The sequence below is a fragment of the Ursus americanus genome, chromosome 9 (genome assembly GCF_024610735.1).
Source record: "Ursus americanus isolate L20-20 chromosome 9, mUrsAme1.1.p, whole genome shotgun sequence".
In the NCBI taxonomy this organism is placed as follows: Eukaryota; Metazoa; Chordata; class Mammalia; order Carnivora; family Ursidae; genus Ursus; species Ursus americanus.
This window is the reverse complement of record NC_142135.1, coordinates 27769512-27786329: the sequence shown is the minus strand read 5'-3', so window position 1 is coordinate 27786329 and position 16818 is coordinate 27769512. Positions and strand designations below refer to the sequence as shown.

The 16818-nt window shown below is 38.5% G+C and overlaps 1 protein-coding gene across 7 annotated transcripts in view; it reads right to left on the bottom strand.

The window, feature by feature from the left end:
• The window catches only part of SYBU (syntabulin), a 71124-nt gene that overhangs the window by 38662 nt on the left and 15644 nt on the right, over positions 1-16818 (bottom strand). For 6 of the 7 annotated variants that reach the window (XM_087864665.1, XM_045805769.2, XM_045805771.2 and 3 more), the window contains one exon: positions 7895-8092. In XM_087864665.1, the coding sequence (XP_087720791.1) occupies positions 7895-8092 (198 nt within the window). Of the gene's footprint in view, positions 1-5253; positions 5382-7894; positions 8093-16818 lie in introns of all 7 variants that reach the window. The other variant, XM_087864668.1, reaches the window with a different exon arrangement.

The window sequence follows — 16818 nt, the reverse complement described above, 5'->3', positions numbered from 1 at the left end:
TATACCAGCGAAGACGACAGCGAGATCAGGGTATTTACCCTTCTGGCTCTTTTCCGGTCCGGGGCTTCATTCCACCACCAAAGTGCACAGCTGCTTCACATGTGGCCTCAGAGTTCTCTTCCTCTGGGCTCTGGGCAACTCTACCCTCCCCTCGGCCCTTTGGATGTGGGAATGGCTCCAAGCTGCTGCGGGGGCCAAACATTTCACCATGCCCTGTTGGATCCCCTTAATCATGCCCACTCATGCAGACACGCTCTTCAATAAACTCACCTCAATTAGTACAAAAAGAAGGTCCAATCTGAAGCATATATCTACATGATTTATAACTCTTGGTTTCCAAGTTTATGTATAAAATAAGTTTCTAGGTTTATTTCTCTTATGTTGGCAGTCGATAAATATGTTTCACGGTGGGTGTGTGGTCTGCTGGAATGTCTGCCATGTATGGGAGACCAACAATGCTTCGTTCTCAACACGTTAGAGCACTTAGGAAGCATCTGGCAGGCCCCCAAACCAGTGGCTAGAACCCATACATGAAATAAATCCTAGCAGACCCAGGATTTGGATGGCAGTCACCTCTGGAAAGAAGAGGATTATAATTCACTAATTCTTAGGGGAAAACCATTAATGGACCATTTGGCACCATTATGTTGATGGGGTGCACCATCAAAAGCACAGAAGGGAGAAAGGCACAGAGTAAATATGTAACCCGGCCATGAAGATAAACACTTCAGTCCCCCAACACATTTAAGCTTTATTTTAGTGGTCTGGTCTCTGTGGGGGAGAAGTGGTAGATTGTACAACAGTCTACCACAAAACATTCTCTACTGTATCCTGGGTGAGCATTCTTTCTCTCAGGGTGAAAGAAAGGTTCAGAGACCCATTTCAGTAGAAAAGTAAAAGCTCTTGTTTAAATTGACAAAGCTTAATGATGTCTGCTTAGGAAAGTATTCATGATATGCAGGGCAGCACAATAAACTTCTTGACAAGTAGGAAAGGACCAGTGTATGATTAAGTGGAGAGCACTGAAGACCTTAACATTCCTCTGATGTTCATATCCTCAGAGTTTATTGATCGCCACCCAAACAGTCTTCTGTGTCCAATTCTGTGGACTTTACTGAAGTCACACTGAGTTCATTGATTTTGTTATCAGCAACAGGAGCACCACCTACAGAGGGACTGTATCAGCTAATTTATGAAGATTAGTAAGAATTTTTAGGGCTCTACAGACATTAAAGAAAAATAATTTGTCATTTTCAACACATCTTTCTCAATTGTCACACTCCCTTATTGTAATTAAAATTATTCATTTGAAGGCAGATCTTACAACCAGTGCACTGGTTAAGAGTTAGTAGCTCTGTTTGAAATCTACTTATAAGCTGTGCCACCTTGAATAAGTTACTTAACTTCTCTGTGCCTCAGTTTCTCCATCTGTAACACAGGGAACAACAATACCCTTTTCTCCCATGGATGTTAGGATTAAAGAGTAACATGCTTGGACTTTTGCTGGGGACAGTCAGTGTTCCATAAATGTTTGCTAAAAATTAAAAAAAAAAAAAGATTTTATTTTTCTAAGTAATCTCTACAGCCAACGTGGGACTTGAACTCACAACCCTGGGATCAAGAGTTGCATGCTCTATCGAATGAGCCAGCCAGTGGCCTCTAGCTAAAAAATTTTAAAATCCAATTTCAGAGAGTTATCCAAGCCCCACAGTTACATCTAATATACCCTTCCAGATATTTTCATAAGGTTTTCAGTATCTAAAATAGATTACAGCCTTTATTTGAGCCTGGGCTTTGCTGCTATAAGACCTTTGTAACTATAAGCTATTAGAAAAATAACACCTTGCCAAGAAGACTGGAAGTTTCCATAGAGCCAAAATCTTTTAGCACTAAAATTTTAATTTTTTCCACTCTATGAAAATATTTCTAAAACACTTGAGACATTTTTCTGCCCTCAAACACATCATTTTCTGCTGACTCCATCATCACAATGACTCAGTCTGTTTCTAGAACATTAATTACTCCACAAAGCGCTACAAAGCACTTAAACACTTAAGAGGCCACTGTGCTTTTTAGCGGTCTTCTGTCTGTTCATTCATATTTTCCCATCTCCTCGTTGTCAAGGCATCAGCTATCACTTCGTCCTGTCTTCAGAGTGTCCTCCTGGAGCAAACACTGCTCCCATTTTATGGGATCTGGGAGCCCAGGACATGCTAGAATGCTGTTCCAAACAGCCACAGGTTCTGTATGAGAGTTTTAAAGGGTTTTCTTGTAAAGAAAGTGCATGGAATTTGTGACGTGTATTTTAGGAGCTACAAATGACCACTATGAACATTTACTGAAGAATTATTTTGTGGCAGGTTTAACAATGGGCACTTTACATTCCTTAGTCTATTTGATCTTCCAAACAACCCATTTTACAGATGCTGCCTATGAGGTTTCAGGAAGATAACAAGCACCTGAAGAACGCATGGTTATAAAGTGGCAGCATGAAGATTTGAACCTAGTATGTTGGACATAGAAGCTGGTGGTTAGAAAGGGCTCCCAACCCCGACACACATTCTTTTCCCCAAGGACAAGCTGAGTTGAGTAAGCTGGGGAAGAAGCAGTAACTCCGCTCTCGGTAGCTCACGTTATTTTAAGAACGGCTTCTCCCAGGTAAGTTGTCTAGCTCTCTTTTATCTCACTGGACGAACTTGGAAGCGAAAGCATACTGGTGATAAGCGCAGGAACATCTGTAGCGATCCGCCGTGGGAGAAAGAAAGAGCCTCTATCTACGATGGGAACCAGTGTCGATTAATCGCCAACCTAGTTGGTGCCTTCTGAGTTTTCTAGCATATGCCTCTGAATGTGGGAAATAGTCTTTTTAAAGTAACCAGGCCTCTGTTATTGTTGTGAGGTTATTACAGTTCACCTGGCCAGGTCTCCAATTTCCATAGCTCGGTGGAGTCAGATGACCAGGGAATACTACCTTAGTTTGAATGCTGATGGCACACAGTGACATCTTTCAAATGCAGATTTCAACGGTTCAGTTTCTAAACGTGGATTTCTTTTAAATTACAGTGACCCTAACCATTTGCTCTTTATCTATCTCCTCGATTAGCTGGTGTTTTTTTCTCCCTTTCTTGTCTTCTGATTATTTCTTTAAATCGTGTAATTGTTTCCCCAGCTCTACATCAAGCCTTGTGGAGAAGGATTTAGTATTTGTTTTTGTAAAGTAATGACACCAGATCTTTTTCTTCCTTGGACTAAGCTACACCAAGTAGTAAACATGTGTTAAAGGAGGCCCAGGAAGGTCATTTAATGTACCGGAGCAGTAATGCAATGCTGTTCTGGGTGGGAATGTCAGAAAGACTGCAGATCAGACTTGAGAGGAGCCCCTGGGAGCAGGGTTGCCCTGCTCGCCCTGCCCTGTCTGCAGACTCCTCAGAGCTCCCGGATGGAATGCCTTCGCTCCTTTCCTTCTGATCGGACCACAGGCCAGATTATCACAAGGTACTCTGCCTACAGTTATAAGCTCCCTAAACGCAGGGATGACACTGAGGTCTTCTTTGCCCTGTCTCCCTGATGCTCTTCCCATGCCAAATGTAATTCCCTGCACAGAGTGTACACTGTGTTTCTCATTTAAGTATTTATCAGACACCTACTTTATGACGGGTGCAGTATTAGGCTCTGGAAATTCAATCTTGAGTGTTTGCTGAATTGACTTGTAGGTAAAAGGAAACCATGAAAACGCAAAGCCATTATCCAGCTGGACTGGAGGGATGTTTTCTTTTGCTCTTTGGTGGCAATTTTTAATTAAAACTGCATAGGCATTAAGTGATGGAAGCCAACATGACAGAAGGCTCACTGCTTCCAAGAAGTTCCTGAGCAAGCCCTGCCTGAGGAAGGAAGGGCCGTCATGCTGGGTGTGCCACGGTGCCCAGTTGGCAAGGGGCAGGCTCGCTCAGCTCACCTTTCTAAGCTTTCCCCAGCATCCTGTGACAGATTTCCCTTCTCCTTCTGCATCAGATACTCGGTGAGCATTCTTAGCTCTTTATCTGAATGACTAAAGGGGCATTTCAAGAACTCCTTTTTGAGGTGAAGAGCAGTTTTCCAGAATCTAGAACAACGGACCTAAAATTAAATGGGCTTGGGTTATTTAATGTAAAAGAGGCCCAGAACGTCCATACGAGAGGCACTAATTGCTTGCTATTTTAATAAACTGGTATTGGTTCTAATGAGTTGATTTATTTTAAAAAAGTAGAGCACACTTCGAGAGCTGAAGATGGGTTTGGGCTGAGGGGAGCCGGTCACTTGGGGCTGGGGAGGAGGGAGAACACTTTAACCCTAGAGCAGTATCTTCTTGTGATTTAGCAGATGATGTCTCTGCATTTTATAAACTGTAGAGTCATCCAGAGGCCTTGTTTCCAGGATTTCCTCTCTTCATATTCATGAGACTGACAGCTTTATTCTGCCGAAAGTTCAGAGAACTGTAGGTCACCGTGCAGATTTTCCTACAAAGAGCTTACTATGCAGAATTGGGCCTCCCCCAAAAGCTTGAGCAACTTTTTCATTGATGACATTAGGAATTTGAGGCACCTAAGAAAGAAGCTTTAGGGGCCCCTTTGACCTTGGTTAAATGCAAATAAATAAAAACACCACAAGGTAAAGACTGCTTCGGTGATACGTATGCCTATGAGCAAGGAAATCAGAATTCTGGTGACAAAAGTTGGTATTTGACAAAAGTGGTGTTTCGGGCTTCACCTCTAGGCAAGGGTCATTAAGTTAGGATTCATGATTTCTAATAAAGGAGGTCCAAGAAACCTCAGACATGGTAAGTGATATTTTGTGCATATGGGTATTTTTCCGGAGTATGGGTTCACAGCCTTCATGATTCTCAAAGGATCCATGAATTAAAGCAACATGAAGAAATGTTCTCGTTTTCTTCCATTTTTCCATTCTTCCTTCCTTCTTTCTTCCATCTTTCCTCCCTCCCTCCTTCCATTTTTTTTTTTCTGTTTTTGTCTACATTTTCTTCAGGAATGACCTAAGGCCTTAAACATTCTCAGCAAGACAAGTGGCTGATCCTTAGAGCAAGTTGAGTACTTACTGTAGGATTAAGGACTTGCCCCGTGTGAATTCTGCACACACACATAGGGTTTTAAGTCCTAGGTTAACATATGATTATTCTTACTATGATTACTGAAACAAGGAAGGGCAATGATAGTCTTAACTCCCATTTAATCTTAGTTTGTTCTTGTTGGACCATACCTGTTTCCTGTGTCCCTGTTTCCTTGCACTGTCACCACTGTAAAATGTTTTTGAAATAAGGCGGGAGGTGGGGGGGGATTGGAAACCAAAATGAAATAATTTTAAGTTGCATTCAAATCTGACAATACCTGCACAGTGAAATCACTTTTTCTTTGAAATTCATGAAGCCGACATTCTTTCCTGCACCATTTCATCTTTTCAATCCCATAGCCTACCTTTGCTGTCGAGCCCCCACGATGCACCGGACTCTGTGCGTTAGGAATAGAAAAAGAGGATGACAAGGTTCCTGCTCTGAAACTTACATCCCATATGTCAGAGAAACAGCTTCTACGGATGAGTACTCTCCGGTTAAAAGAAAATTGAGAAGATTTTTCCAAAGAACAAGTACAAATGGCCCATAAGCACACAAAAGGAAGCTCATTGTCATCAGCCATCGAGGAAATGTAAATCAAATGCACTACGAAATACCACTTCACACTCAGGAGAATAAGCACAATAAAAAAGACAATAACAGCCATCAACAAGGATGTGGAGAAAGTGGAACCTTCATACATTGCTGGTGGGAATGTAAAATGGTGCAGTCATTTTGGAAAAGTTTGGCAGTTCCTCAAAGAGTTCAACGTGGTTACCATATGACTCAGCAATCTCTTTCCTAGGCACATATCCAAGAGAACTGAGAGCATATTCACAAAAAACTTTTCCATGGTTGCTCATAGCATCATTATTCATAAGAGCCAAGAAGCAGAAACAGCACAAATGTCCAAGAAGCAGAAACAACACAAATGTCCATGATCTGTGAGTGGATAAACAAAATGGGGGTGTATAACCACACTAAGACAAGGAGTGGCAGTGGTGGAGAGGTATGTGAGAACTCTCTGTACTCTCCATTCAGTTTTCCTGTAAACCTAAAATTGCTCGAAAAAAAAAAAAAAGTCCATTTTAATGTGTGGTATGGCCATACAATGAAATATTATTGAGCCATAAAAATGAATGAAATTCTAATGCATGCTACATTGATGAACTCTGAAAACATTATGCTAAGTGAAAGAAGCCAAACACGGAAGGTCACACACTATGTGATTACATGTTTATAGGATGTCCAGAATGGGCAGGTCCACAGGGACACAGCAGGTTAGTGGTTGCCAGGGGCTGGGGGGAAGGAGAATGGACAGGGGCCAGTGGGCAGGGGGTTTCTTTTGGCGGATGATAAAAATGTTCTGAAATTGGATAGTGCTGATGTTTACATTACCTTTTGAATATACTACAAACCAGTGAATTGTATACTTTAAAAGGGTGGATTTTATGGTATGTGAATTGTATCTCAATTTAAAAAGAACCACTGAGCTGGAGGAGGGAGGGAGGCAGTTCTCATCCTTCGGTACACAAGGTAATGGTTTATCTGTTGGCTCTAATCACATGACATTCTTAAACTCACTGTCTCTGTCTTAAGTATTGAAGGTATCCAACACCCTTTTTACAATAACCATTTTTCTCTTTTATATGCTGTCTTCTCCCCTGTGTATCATTCTCTTTCTTTTTCATATTATTTCAAAGTAAAGGACTGTTCACAAATTCATCATGACTACCATTTATCAAGAGCCTTGGAAAGAGGAGATTTCTTTTTCACACCATTTAAGTTTTACCCTGAGACTAGACAATACTGTCTTTGGTTGACCAAACGCAAGATGAAGAATAATCCATTAAGATACGCTGTGCAAATCAATTATTCAGAAAGAACAAAAGCAGACAGAGATGGAAGAGGACATGGGACCAAGCCTTGGCTCCACTGAAAAAACCTGTCAATAAGTCCTTGCACAATAATGCCACCACCAAACAAAAATGAGAAGACAAACGTAAGGGATGAGGACTCATGCAAGTCAGTAATCTGTCTTTTCAGGCTCATAAATATGTACAGAATTACCTGTGGGTGTTGGAGAAAATAATGCAATATACAGGCTGTCTTTCAATGCCAATGCTCAGGGCTTTTTACTTTAAAGTTATAACTTTAGTTTTATTAGAATGATACTTGTTCATACACTGCATATAGTTCTGGGATATAAAACATTTATTTATATATTGCAAATTCTGAGAATTGACCTTTTCTGGTGTTCATGGTATCTTATCCATTGCAATAAAAATCTCCATTTCATCTCATATTTTGTAACTGTTGAACATCGACATGTATACATATGACATCGTACTCATAGTTAATTCTTTAAAAGCAAATAAAATAACTAGGTTAGTCAGTTTGCCCAGCCCTATAGATTTCCATCAAGATAACCCGTTCTTTTCATAGTCTGTGCATACTTTAGACGGTACCAAGTAATTTCTTAGTAAAATTTATGCTAGAATTACATAGTTTAAATGTCTGTTAGACCATCCAGTTTACATGTCTCCAACTTTGCTCCTTCTTCTATGTCTCTATAATGCACACACGTCCCTATACTTACTCAATTATTAACAATCAATACAGAAAATATTCCACTCTCTGCCTTACCTCCTTAAAAAAAGGGAGATGTTTCTGGGTACTGATACAGTGTCAGTACCGTACCCCCTGTCCTGATATACAGGTGTTTCATTTCAAATGTGAAATCACTCATCTTATCATTCTGAGAAAAACACGAAGAGTAAGTGTGTTTACCTGGCTTTACAAGGCCTGACTTTGGTTCCTTCTTATATCGAGATGACTGGATGCTTCCTTCACCAACCATTCCAACTGTGCATTTCTTTCTGGAAAAGTCTTCATCACTTCCAGGGCAAAAGCCAACAGGGCTGTTTCCAGTATCTGAGGGCGTCTTCACAGGAGACACTGACTGGCTGCTGGGACAGCCTGTATCATCTGGAAGACAGGAATCAATAAGTGTTTAATGAGGAGGAGGAAATCGATGGCAAAGAGAAGCCGTGCGCACGTACTCTGTTTATGAGACCTGGGCTGATGCCTGAGGATGACTCTCCTTTTATTTTCCATATTTTGGCCAATTTTGTTAACAAAGAAAATAGCAGCTATCATGGAACATATCTTAAGGCAAAACCTTCTAAGCTTTTTGGACCACAAATATTTCTGTAACTTTCACATTGCAAATGCTTAAAGATTTGTTCATTTTAACACTTTCGGTAGTATACTTTTGGGTCAAAAACTGTCCATAGATTTTTTGACGCAGTTAAGTAATAAAAAGTTCCCCACAACAACTTGGGGGCATTACTGTGAACTCTTCAGAGTTGTCTGTGTTAGGGAAAAAAAAGTTACTTGCATATTATTGACCACACCCAGTTTTCGATCACTTGGCCTATCAACTGGTTAACAGAGTTTAATAGGCAAGAGATCTGGCTTTTGGAGTTCAAGGGAGCAGAAAAAAGTTTTTGTTTTTTTTTTAAATTACCTATCCTGTATTATTAGCATACATACCCACCCCAAAATATATCAATCCAGCACCTTGCTGTCTGGGATAAACTGGTAAAGTGAAAATGATATTCAAATTAGAAATATCCCCTTAACTTTCAAGTTATAGGTTATTACTATGATTATTATTATAAGCGAATATGCATGATAGGAAGTGACCTGCCTAGATGCTTATGAGGCAAACAGGAAAGTCATACTGCTGACTCCTATAAATGCTTTCCAGATTTATTAAATATTCATGAGGGTTGGTTAATTCATTTATACTTTGGTGAAGAGAATTGTACGGGAATTTAAAGTAAATCAATATTACTTAAAAATATATCTCCTCCCAATGTGGTATATATTCATTACTAAATAATTCCTTATTATACAGAAATATTTTGATGGCAGAGCTACTTAAGTAACTCATTAGACCAAAAAAAAAAAAAAAAAAACCAAAAAACAAAAACCGAATAGAGACTTTCAATACTAATAACTTTCAGGAGTATTACATTTTTATAAATAGTAAAACAACAAAAATCATTTGCCATCTGCGAAAGGCTCCCTTAAGCGCCACAGCTTTTTTTTTTTTTTAAGATTTTATTTATTTATTTGACAGAGAGAGAGACAGCCAGAGAGAGAGGAAACACAACAGGGGGAGTGGGAGAGGAAGAAGCAGGCTCTCAGCGGAGGAGCCTGATGTGGGGCTCGATCCCAGGACCCTGGGATCACACCCTGAGCGGAAGGCAGATGCTTCAACGACTGAGCCACCCAGGCGTCCCCTTAAACTCCACAGCTTTAAACTCCACAGCTTTAATAAAGATAGAAACAGGCATGAAAAAAATATATTGGTTGCCTGAATAAAGATGACTAGAATCCATCTAAAAAAATCATGGCCATTCCTTCATTTTTGGCTTTTATTTCAGATTCTATTATGAAATAGCCCCAGTTTCTGGAACAAAGTGACCTTGGCACTGGTAAAATAATTCATTTCTCCGAATATTCTTTTTTTTTTTTTTTTTTGACTGTTGGACATATTAGTATCCACAGGACCTCAACGGTCCATTTCTGGAAGCAAGTAGTTTTGCTCTCTTACGAGTACCCTGTTCTTACCAAATTCCGGCAGAAACTTTGGCCGTGAAGGAGGGTGCCGAGCCCCTCCTGGCTGCAACTGCTCAGCTCTTTCATTGCTTATTGTCCCTGCCTTTCTGTGACATTTGCATGTCCCATGCTACAACCCAAAGAAAGCCCAGCTCCCCTCTCAAGCTGCAAAGCTGCTAATTACTCAGACAGATTCCAGCACTCTTACAAGGCTCAACAGGCCTGCACATCGCCTCAGGAGGTCCACCTTCTTGATTCCGATCCCAAAGCAGATAAACCCAAGCAAATGAGGTCTAATCATTCAAAATTATCCATTGCCTTTAAAATTATTTCCTTATGAGTCACTTCCATAAATCACTTCTTTTGAAAGAGAGATGGCCCAAATAAATAAAAGTATGTGCTTCAGAGTCTCTAACCTAAAAAGCAATTTTTCTTAAAAACACTCAGACCCATGGGGACAAAATCAAACAATTTCCAATACTGAGAAACACTGTCAAGATTATAATTTAAGTAAATAGAAAGCAAATGTGCTTTGTTGGTTCTATTATCATTTTGCCAGAGTTAAATGAGAAGGAATATGTATAAACCATGTTTTCAGTACTAATAATGTCAAGGATTAAGCGCTAGGGTCTGGTTAAAAACTAGGACCTGAGGGGCGCCTGGGTGGCTCAGTCATTAAGCATCTGCCTTTGGCTCAGGGCGTGGTCCACCGGGTCCTGGGATCAAGCCCCGCATCAGGCTCCTCTGCTGGAAGCCTGCTTCTTCCTCTCCCACTCCCCCTGCTTGTGTTCCCTCTCTTGCTGGCTGTCTTTCTTTCTGTCAAATAAATAAAATAAAATCTAAAAAAAAAAAATGGGACCTGAAATTATTTAGAATGGGGCAGTTTAGGGAAGGCAGCAGCAATTGTTTTTTTACCTGGAATGTGTGCTTCACAAGTCATCAATATTTACAGCTAATATCTCCAGGGGAAGGGATTGAGAAGGTGAAGACCTAAATAAATCTTTAACTTTCGGTACCTGCTACAGCATCTGAATCACTAGGTAAACTGGTGTCCACCCAACATCTCTAGTATTGCGCTTCATATTGAGGGAGAAACAATGGGAATACAGACATGATCTTTCATTGGTTAAACTACGTCTTGGCACTGAACCAGCCCACAGGCATTATACCCAGGCCCATACCGATGGAGCTTATAAATCAGCAAAAGGAGCTGGGTAAATATCACCTACAATGCACAGTTCCTATAAACCCGCAAGCCTGTTAAGGCAAAGCCATACTCAAGAAAATCGGTGAGTTGTCAGAGAAGTTTGGGGTATTCACCTGTTTTGTCTGAAGAGATCAACACTAACAAAGGTATCTAGTTTGGAAAGGGCAGGGCCATTGATTTTCCTACTAGAGAGAACAAACTTTAAGTTATGCAAAGTAAGACCCGAGCAAAGGCAACAAAGGTTCATGTACCAGGAAGTCATCTGGTAACCGGCCACACCTGAGGTTTTTTCCTCTGTGCAGCACTGAAGAAGTGGGCATTTTTTTCAACAAGTCTTGTTTAAGGCTCCTTTTCCCTTTTCCCTCCCCTTCCCTTCTCTTCTCCTCCTCTTTTTTAACTTCATGGTCACAGTTGGAAGCAGACTGCTAGTCCAGATGAAAGTAATACTCCTTCCCAAAATTCTATGTAAAATATTTTTCCTTCACATTTACTCCAGGATTCTAAGAAAACTAAAGTCAAGTTGATGCTCCTTGGTTATTCATGTCGAATCTTACGATGTGCTCAAGTACATGTGGATCAAGCACATATTGAACAGATTCATTTATTAAACCCACTTCGGTTCAACCCTTTGAGTATGCCTTCCGTTTCCTGCTGCTACTAGCTGAATTTGTCCTGTGGAATCCATAGATTTATAATTATGGCTTTTATTAATTATGTTAGTATAAAGAAATGATCAATGACAAAAAATTCTAATACGACACCATGGGGAAACTATTTCAGGGCAGGAAATGACAGAAATCCTGAATGATCTACCCAAAAAAGTGTGGAGTGTTTCACATTTCCAGAAAAATGCCTGAGAAAAACAAGAACGTTTCAGCCTGGTTTTGGCAGAGGGAACTTTTGCTGCAAGGCTTTAGGAAGAGCATGAGGAAGACTGTCAGTCTCTGGAGAGGGAGGAGTTTTTCTTTTAAAATACACACACACACCCTCCCTCCCTCCCTCAGCGCTTACATAATGGAGCTTCTACAGTTCTTCGTTATTCATGGTAAGTATAACTTCATTAAAAAAAACATAAAACAGGGGCGCCTTGGTGGCTCAGTTGGTTAAGCATCTGCCTTGGGCTCAGGTTATGATCTTGAGGCCCTGCTCAGGGGGCAGTCTTCTTCTCCCTCTGCCCCTCCCCCTGCTTGTGATCTCTCTCTCTCTCTCTCTCTGTCTCTCTCAAATAAATAAAATAAAATCTTTTAAAAAATAAAAAATATAAATAAATATAAATAAATAAATAAACAAACAAATAAATAAAATAAAACAGGACCACGTTTCTTGTTTTACACATTGTGATCCATCTGAAAATATAGGATGACTTCCTTCTGGGATCAATAATTCTAAATCCCACTTCAATGGGCCCAGGATGGTCCCTGGTGGAACACGGGTAAAACTGACCCTTATTAAGGCTACTTCTGATCACCGTCTATAGTGAAGGAGATTAATTTACATTTCCTCCTTGATTTACACTAAGGAATAGGTTAATTTTGTTCTTGTTGTTCATTTGCTTTGAATCTGTCAACACATAGGATGAAGGATAGAGAAAGAATACTCACAGATGCAGGAAGTCCCAGAAGTTGTGGCCCATCTAAAGTGCTATAAGAAATGTACCTACTAAATAGTTTCCTAATTGTTGTTAAGGAAAAAAAAAGGTTAAGGTCTGCAAGGGCAGATGAGAGAAACTGGCATCTATTATAATTTTGCAGCCTGGAGGTTGTTAAAAAGTGTTTTTTAATCTGTTTTTCCTCTCTCTTTATGTTACAAGCTCTTTGAGAATATGGGATATAATTAATAATTGGACAATTACTCTACTTACAATTCTGAAAAAAAGGTGTGTCTAAGTATCTTTTAAAATAATTTGTATCTTATTTTAAATGCATTAAAGGAACTTGCTTAAGTTAAAGGAAATCTGTTGCGGTTGTTAAAATTTTAACTTAATCTTTGGCATTATCAAATTAGTAATTCTTAATGCATAGGATCTAGATAGAGTGCAGAAGAGTATAAAGAAGGAGAGAGAAAATAAACGGATAACGGTTTCTTATAACTGTAGTACCCAGAAAAAATAGTGAACAATCTGGCTTATTTCTTGTTGATCTTTTAATTATGCATATGGTTTACTTGCTCACTTGCTTTGTGCTTTGTTTCAACATATAGTATATTCAGTTTCATTACTCTGTTACTGAGCACTTTCCCCTGGAACTTGTTAGGCTATAAAGAAAGAAGCTATTAAACACTGACAGGAGCCAATACAAAAGGGCCCACGTTGGCCAAAGATGGAATAATTTGAGCATCAGAAAGAACAAATAATTAATGCAACTGACTGATACCCATTGAATATACAAAAAAAAAAAAAATCTGTGAGCTCATGGTCATCCAAAAAAATAAAACTATAGAAGGAAAGAAAGACCCTTTCTACCTAAAAGAATCCCAACCCCCTGGAAATTATTGGCGGCGACCCAGGGACCAATTCTTTGTATTTAAATTTGGCAATTAAAAGGAAAGAAAGAACTAGTATAAATCCTAATTGAAAAACCATTCCTATACAAACTATATTTCAGTATAACTGAAACCCCTCACTGATGTCACAAAGTTCTTCCATACAGAAGCATCTGGTTAATGAAAATAGATGGAGTAATAGAAACAGAAAGTTATTTTGTAATTACTTCTAATGAAATAATTGATTTAGATAACACACATAATGGATGAAACCATTAGACAATAGTCTGATAGAGAATTTACAGTGAAGGAATCAGGCCTTACCCATCTGCACCTATTCTCAGCATCACCAATGGTGGGATAACAGACATTAGGTACCTTCGGATGGGATGGCAGATGAAACACACAGCATTCCCCATGAAGTATTCTTGCCATAAAAATTTCCCCTGCGTCTAACCAAGCTTTAGAGCTAATGTCCATCTTATAAAATATATGGAGAACAGAGAGTAATGAGTCAAATCAGGAGCTGGCAAGCTGCAAGCTGTAGGCAAATTCTGCTTGCTGCCCGCTTTTGTAAATAGAATGTTACTGGAACACAGCCATGCTGAATCCTTTAGATAGTGTCTACTGTGGCTTTCAAGCTACAATGGCAGAGTTGAATAATTGTGAGACAGATCATTTGGCTAGCAAAGTCATAAATATTTACTATTTTGTTTTTTACAGAAAAAGTTTCTTGGCCTCTGGATTAAATGCTATGAGGAAGCAAACAAACACCTTCAAGACAACGGGGGTTATTTCAATGTTCTCTATCATACCAAGGAATTATGTTAATTGTGTAGTAATGAAAATGGCACTATGATTATGTAAGAAAATGTCCAGTTTTTAAAGAAATGCAGGCTGAGGTGTGTAGGTAGACACAAAATGACATGATGTCTGGAGATTTGCTTTTTAAAATGTTTCAGCAAAGTAAAAAAAGAAAAAAGGAATAGATGTAGCAAATATGACAATATCTTGTCATTACTTAATCTGGACAAAGTAGATAAGCAGTATATGGGGATTCATTATAATATTCTGGTTTTGAGTATGTTTTAAAAAGGTTCAAAATGTTTTATTTAATTTCTCAAAAAACATTATTTTAAATGAGTTCTTATTTAAAATAGATATAAACATATCACTTAAAAATCAATTCCATCTTGTAGTGTTATTTAGGGTGTCTCCAATTTTGTCACTATTATTGAAATTGTTTTAATAACAAAATAAATCTTTGGGGGCACCTGGGTGGCTCAGTCAGTTAAGTGTCTGACTCTTGATTTCGGCTCAGGTCATGATCTCGGGGTCCCACATTGGACTCGCATGCATGGCGTGAAGCCTGCTTAAGATTCTCTCTTCCTCTCCCACTGCCCCTCCCCCCTGCTCACATGCATGTGAGCTCTCTCTCCCAAAAAATAAAAATAAAAAATAAAAAAATAAATCTTTGGTCAAATTTTTTATTATCTCATAGAATGTATATCCAAAGTGAAATTACTAAGCCTTCAAAAAAGTTTGGGACAACTTAAATTCTTATTATTGAATGAGAGTATCCCACTTACAAAAGTCCTGCCAATACTGAATACTATTTGTTTGCATTTTTGCCAAGTTAATAATAAAAAATGTATTTTTGATTTTTTAGTTTGTACATATTTAATTATCAGTGAGGCTTAATGTCTTTCATATGTTTGCTGGTCTTTTTTACTTATTCTATGAATTGTTAGTTTGACAACTTTTTTACTAAGATGTTAAGGATTTCTTATCGATCTGTAAGAAATCCTTTTACATGAAAAGCATTATAGTTCACTGAGTTTGTTATTAATTTTTAATTTATGTTTTGACATTTAAACCTTTTTCTATTTCTAGTTGTCAAATCTCTCCATATTTTCCTCTGTGATTTCTTCCAATGTTTTAATACTTAGACTATCCTTCACTCCAAAATCAATTAAATATTTACTTATACTTTCTTCTAGATATTTATAGTTTCACTCTTCATATAAATTTAATCCATCTCAGGCGCCTGGGTGGCTCAAATGGTTAAGCGTCTGCCTTTGGCTCAGGTCATGATCTCCAGATCCTGGAGATGGAGCCCCACATCAGGCTCCCAGCTCAGTAGGGAGTCTGTTTCTCCCTCTCCCTCTTGCCAGCTGCTCCCCCTGCTTGTGCTCTGTCTCTGTCTTTCCCTCTCTCAAATGAATAGACAAAATCTAAAAAAACATAAATAAATAAATTTAATCCATCTGGAATTCATTTTAAAATGCAGTGTGAGGTTAGATACTAACTTTATTATTATTTTTAAAAGGTTTAGGAAATCTATCCTTTCTACATTACTTTGCAATGCTTTTTTGATTAAAGTTTGAAAGTAATGAATAGTTTTTGCAAAGTCAATATATATATATATGCTTTTGTATGTATATACACTTAAAATCCACATTTTAAAATATTAAGATTGTCCAAAGTGTGCATGTGTGTGTGTGTGTGTGTGTGTATCACATAATTTCTTGATATTGAACTGAAGTGCCTACCAACCAGTGTCCTCAAACTTTTGGTGGCAATTATGATGACCACGTCTCTACTTCAACATCTTTGTACCAATTACATACAAGAATAAAACAAGGGGTTCTAAAGATTATAAATAAAATATTTCTTCAAAGTCCAAGAAACACTGCTAAAACTTCTGGTTCATTTTTGAATTTAGATCTCAGAGCTCATTTGTTTTCCAAAATGCTGAAATAAACAATTCCAGAAGACATACTTAAAAATAACATCAGGCAGAAGAAAACGTGGTTTTGTGCCATAATGTCTTGAAACATTCAGTTATGGTTTGATGTTGTTCAATGTTCAGTTGCATAATTTGGAGGGCAAAATCACTGCTATTCTAAGGAAACATTACTTTAAACCATAGGGAAATCTAGTTGATTCTCATGAATAACCGAAGCATTGACAGACCACTTATTCAACCATTCAACAAATAATTAATTATCTACCATGTGCCAAACACTGGCATAGGTGTTCGTATTCTTCCTGCTTCAGATACTGACATTTCTCAAGACAGTCTGATGGAGACATAAAATGTCACAGCCTAAACTCATGGTTAATCTGAACCCTGTGAAATTCTTACAACAAACCATTCAAACGCACTGAAAGATGCCTGTAAAATAAGAAAAGTGATATTTATTAAGTAGCTATCACATAGCACTAATTTTTAATATCTTATTTTATAGGTGGAACAAATGAGGCTCAGAGACGTTAAGGATTCCACAGTCACACAGCTACTAAGTAACTGACTCAAGATTCAAACTCAGGTTTGCCTGACTCTAAAGTCCTTGTTTTTTTTTTCACCAATGCAAGCTCGTTTCTTTCTAAAATT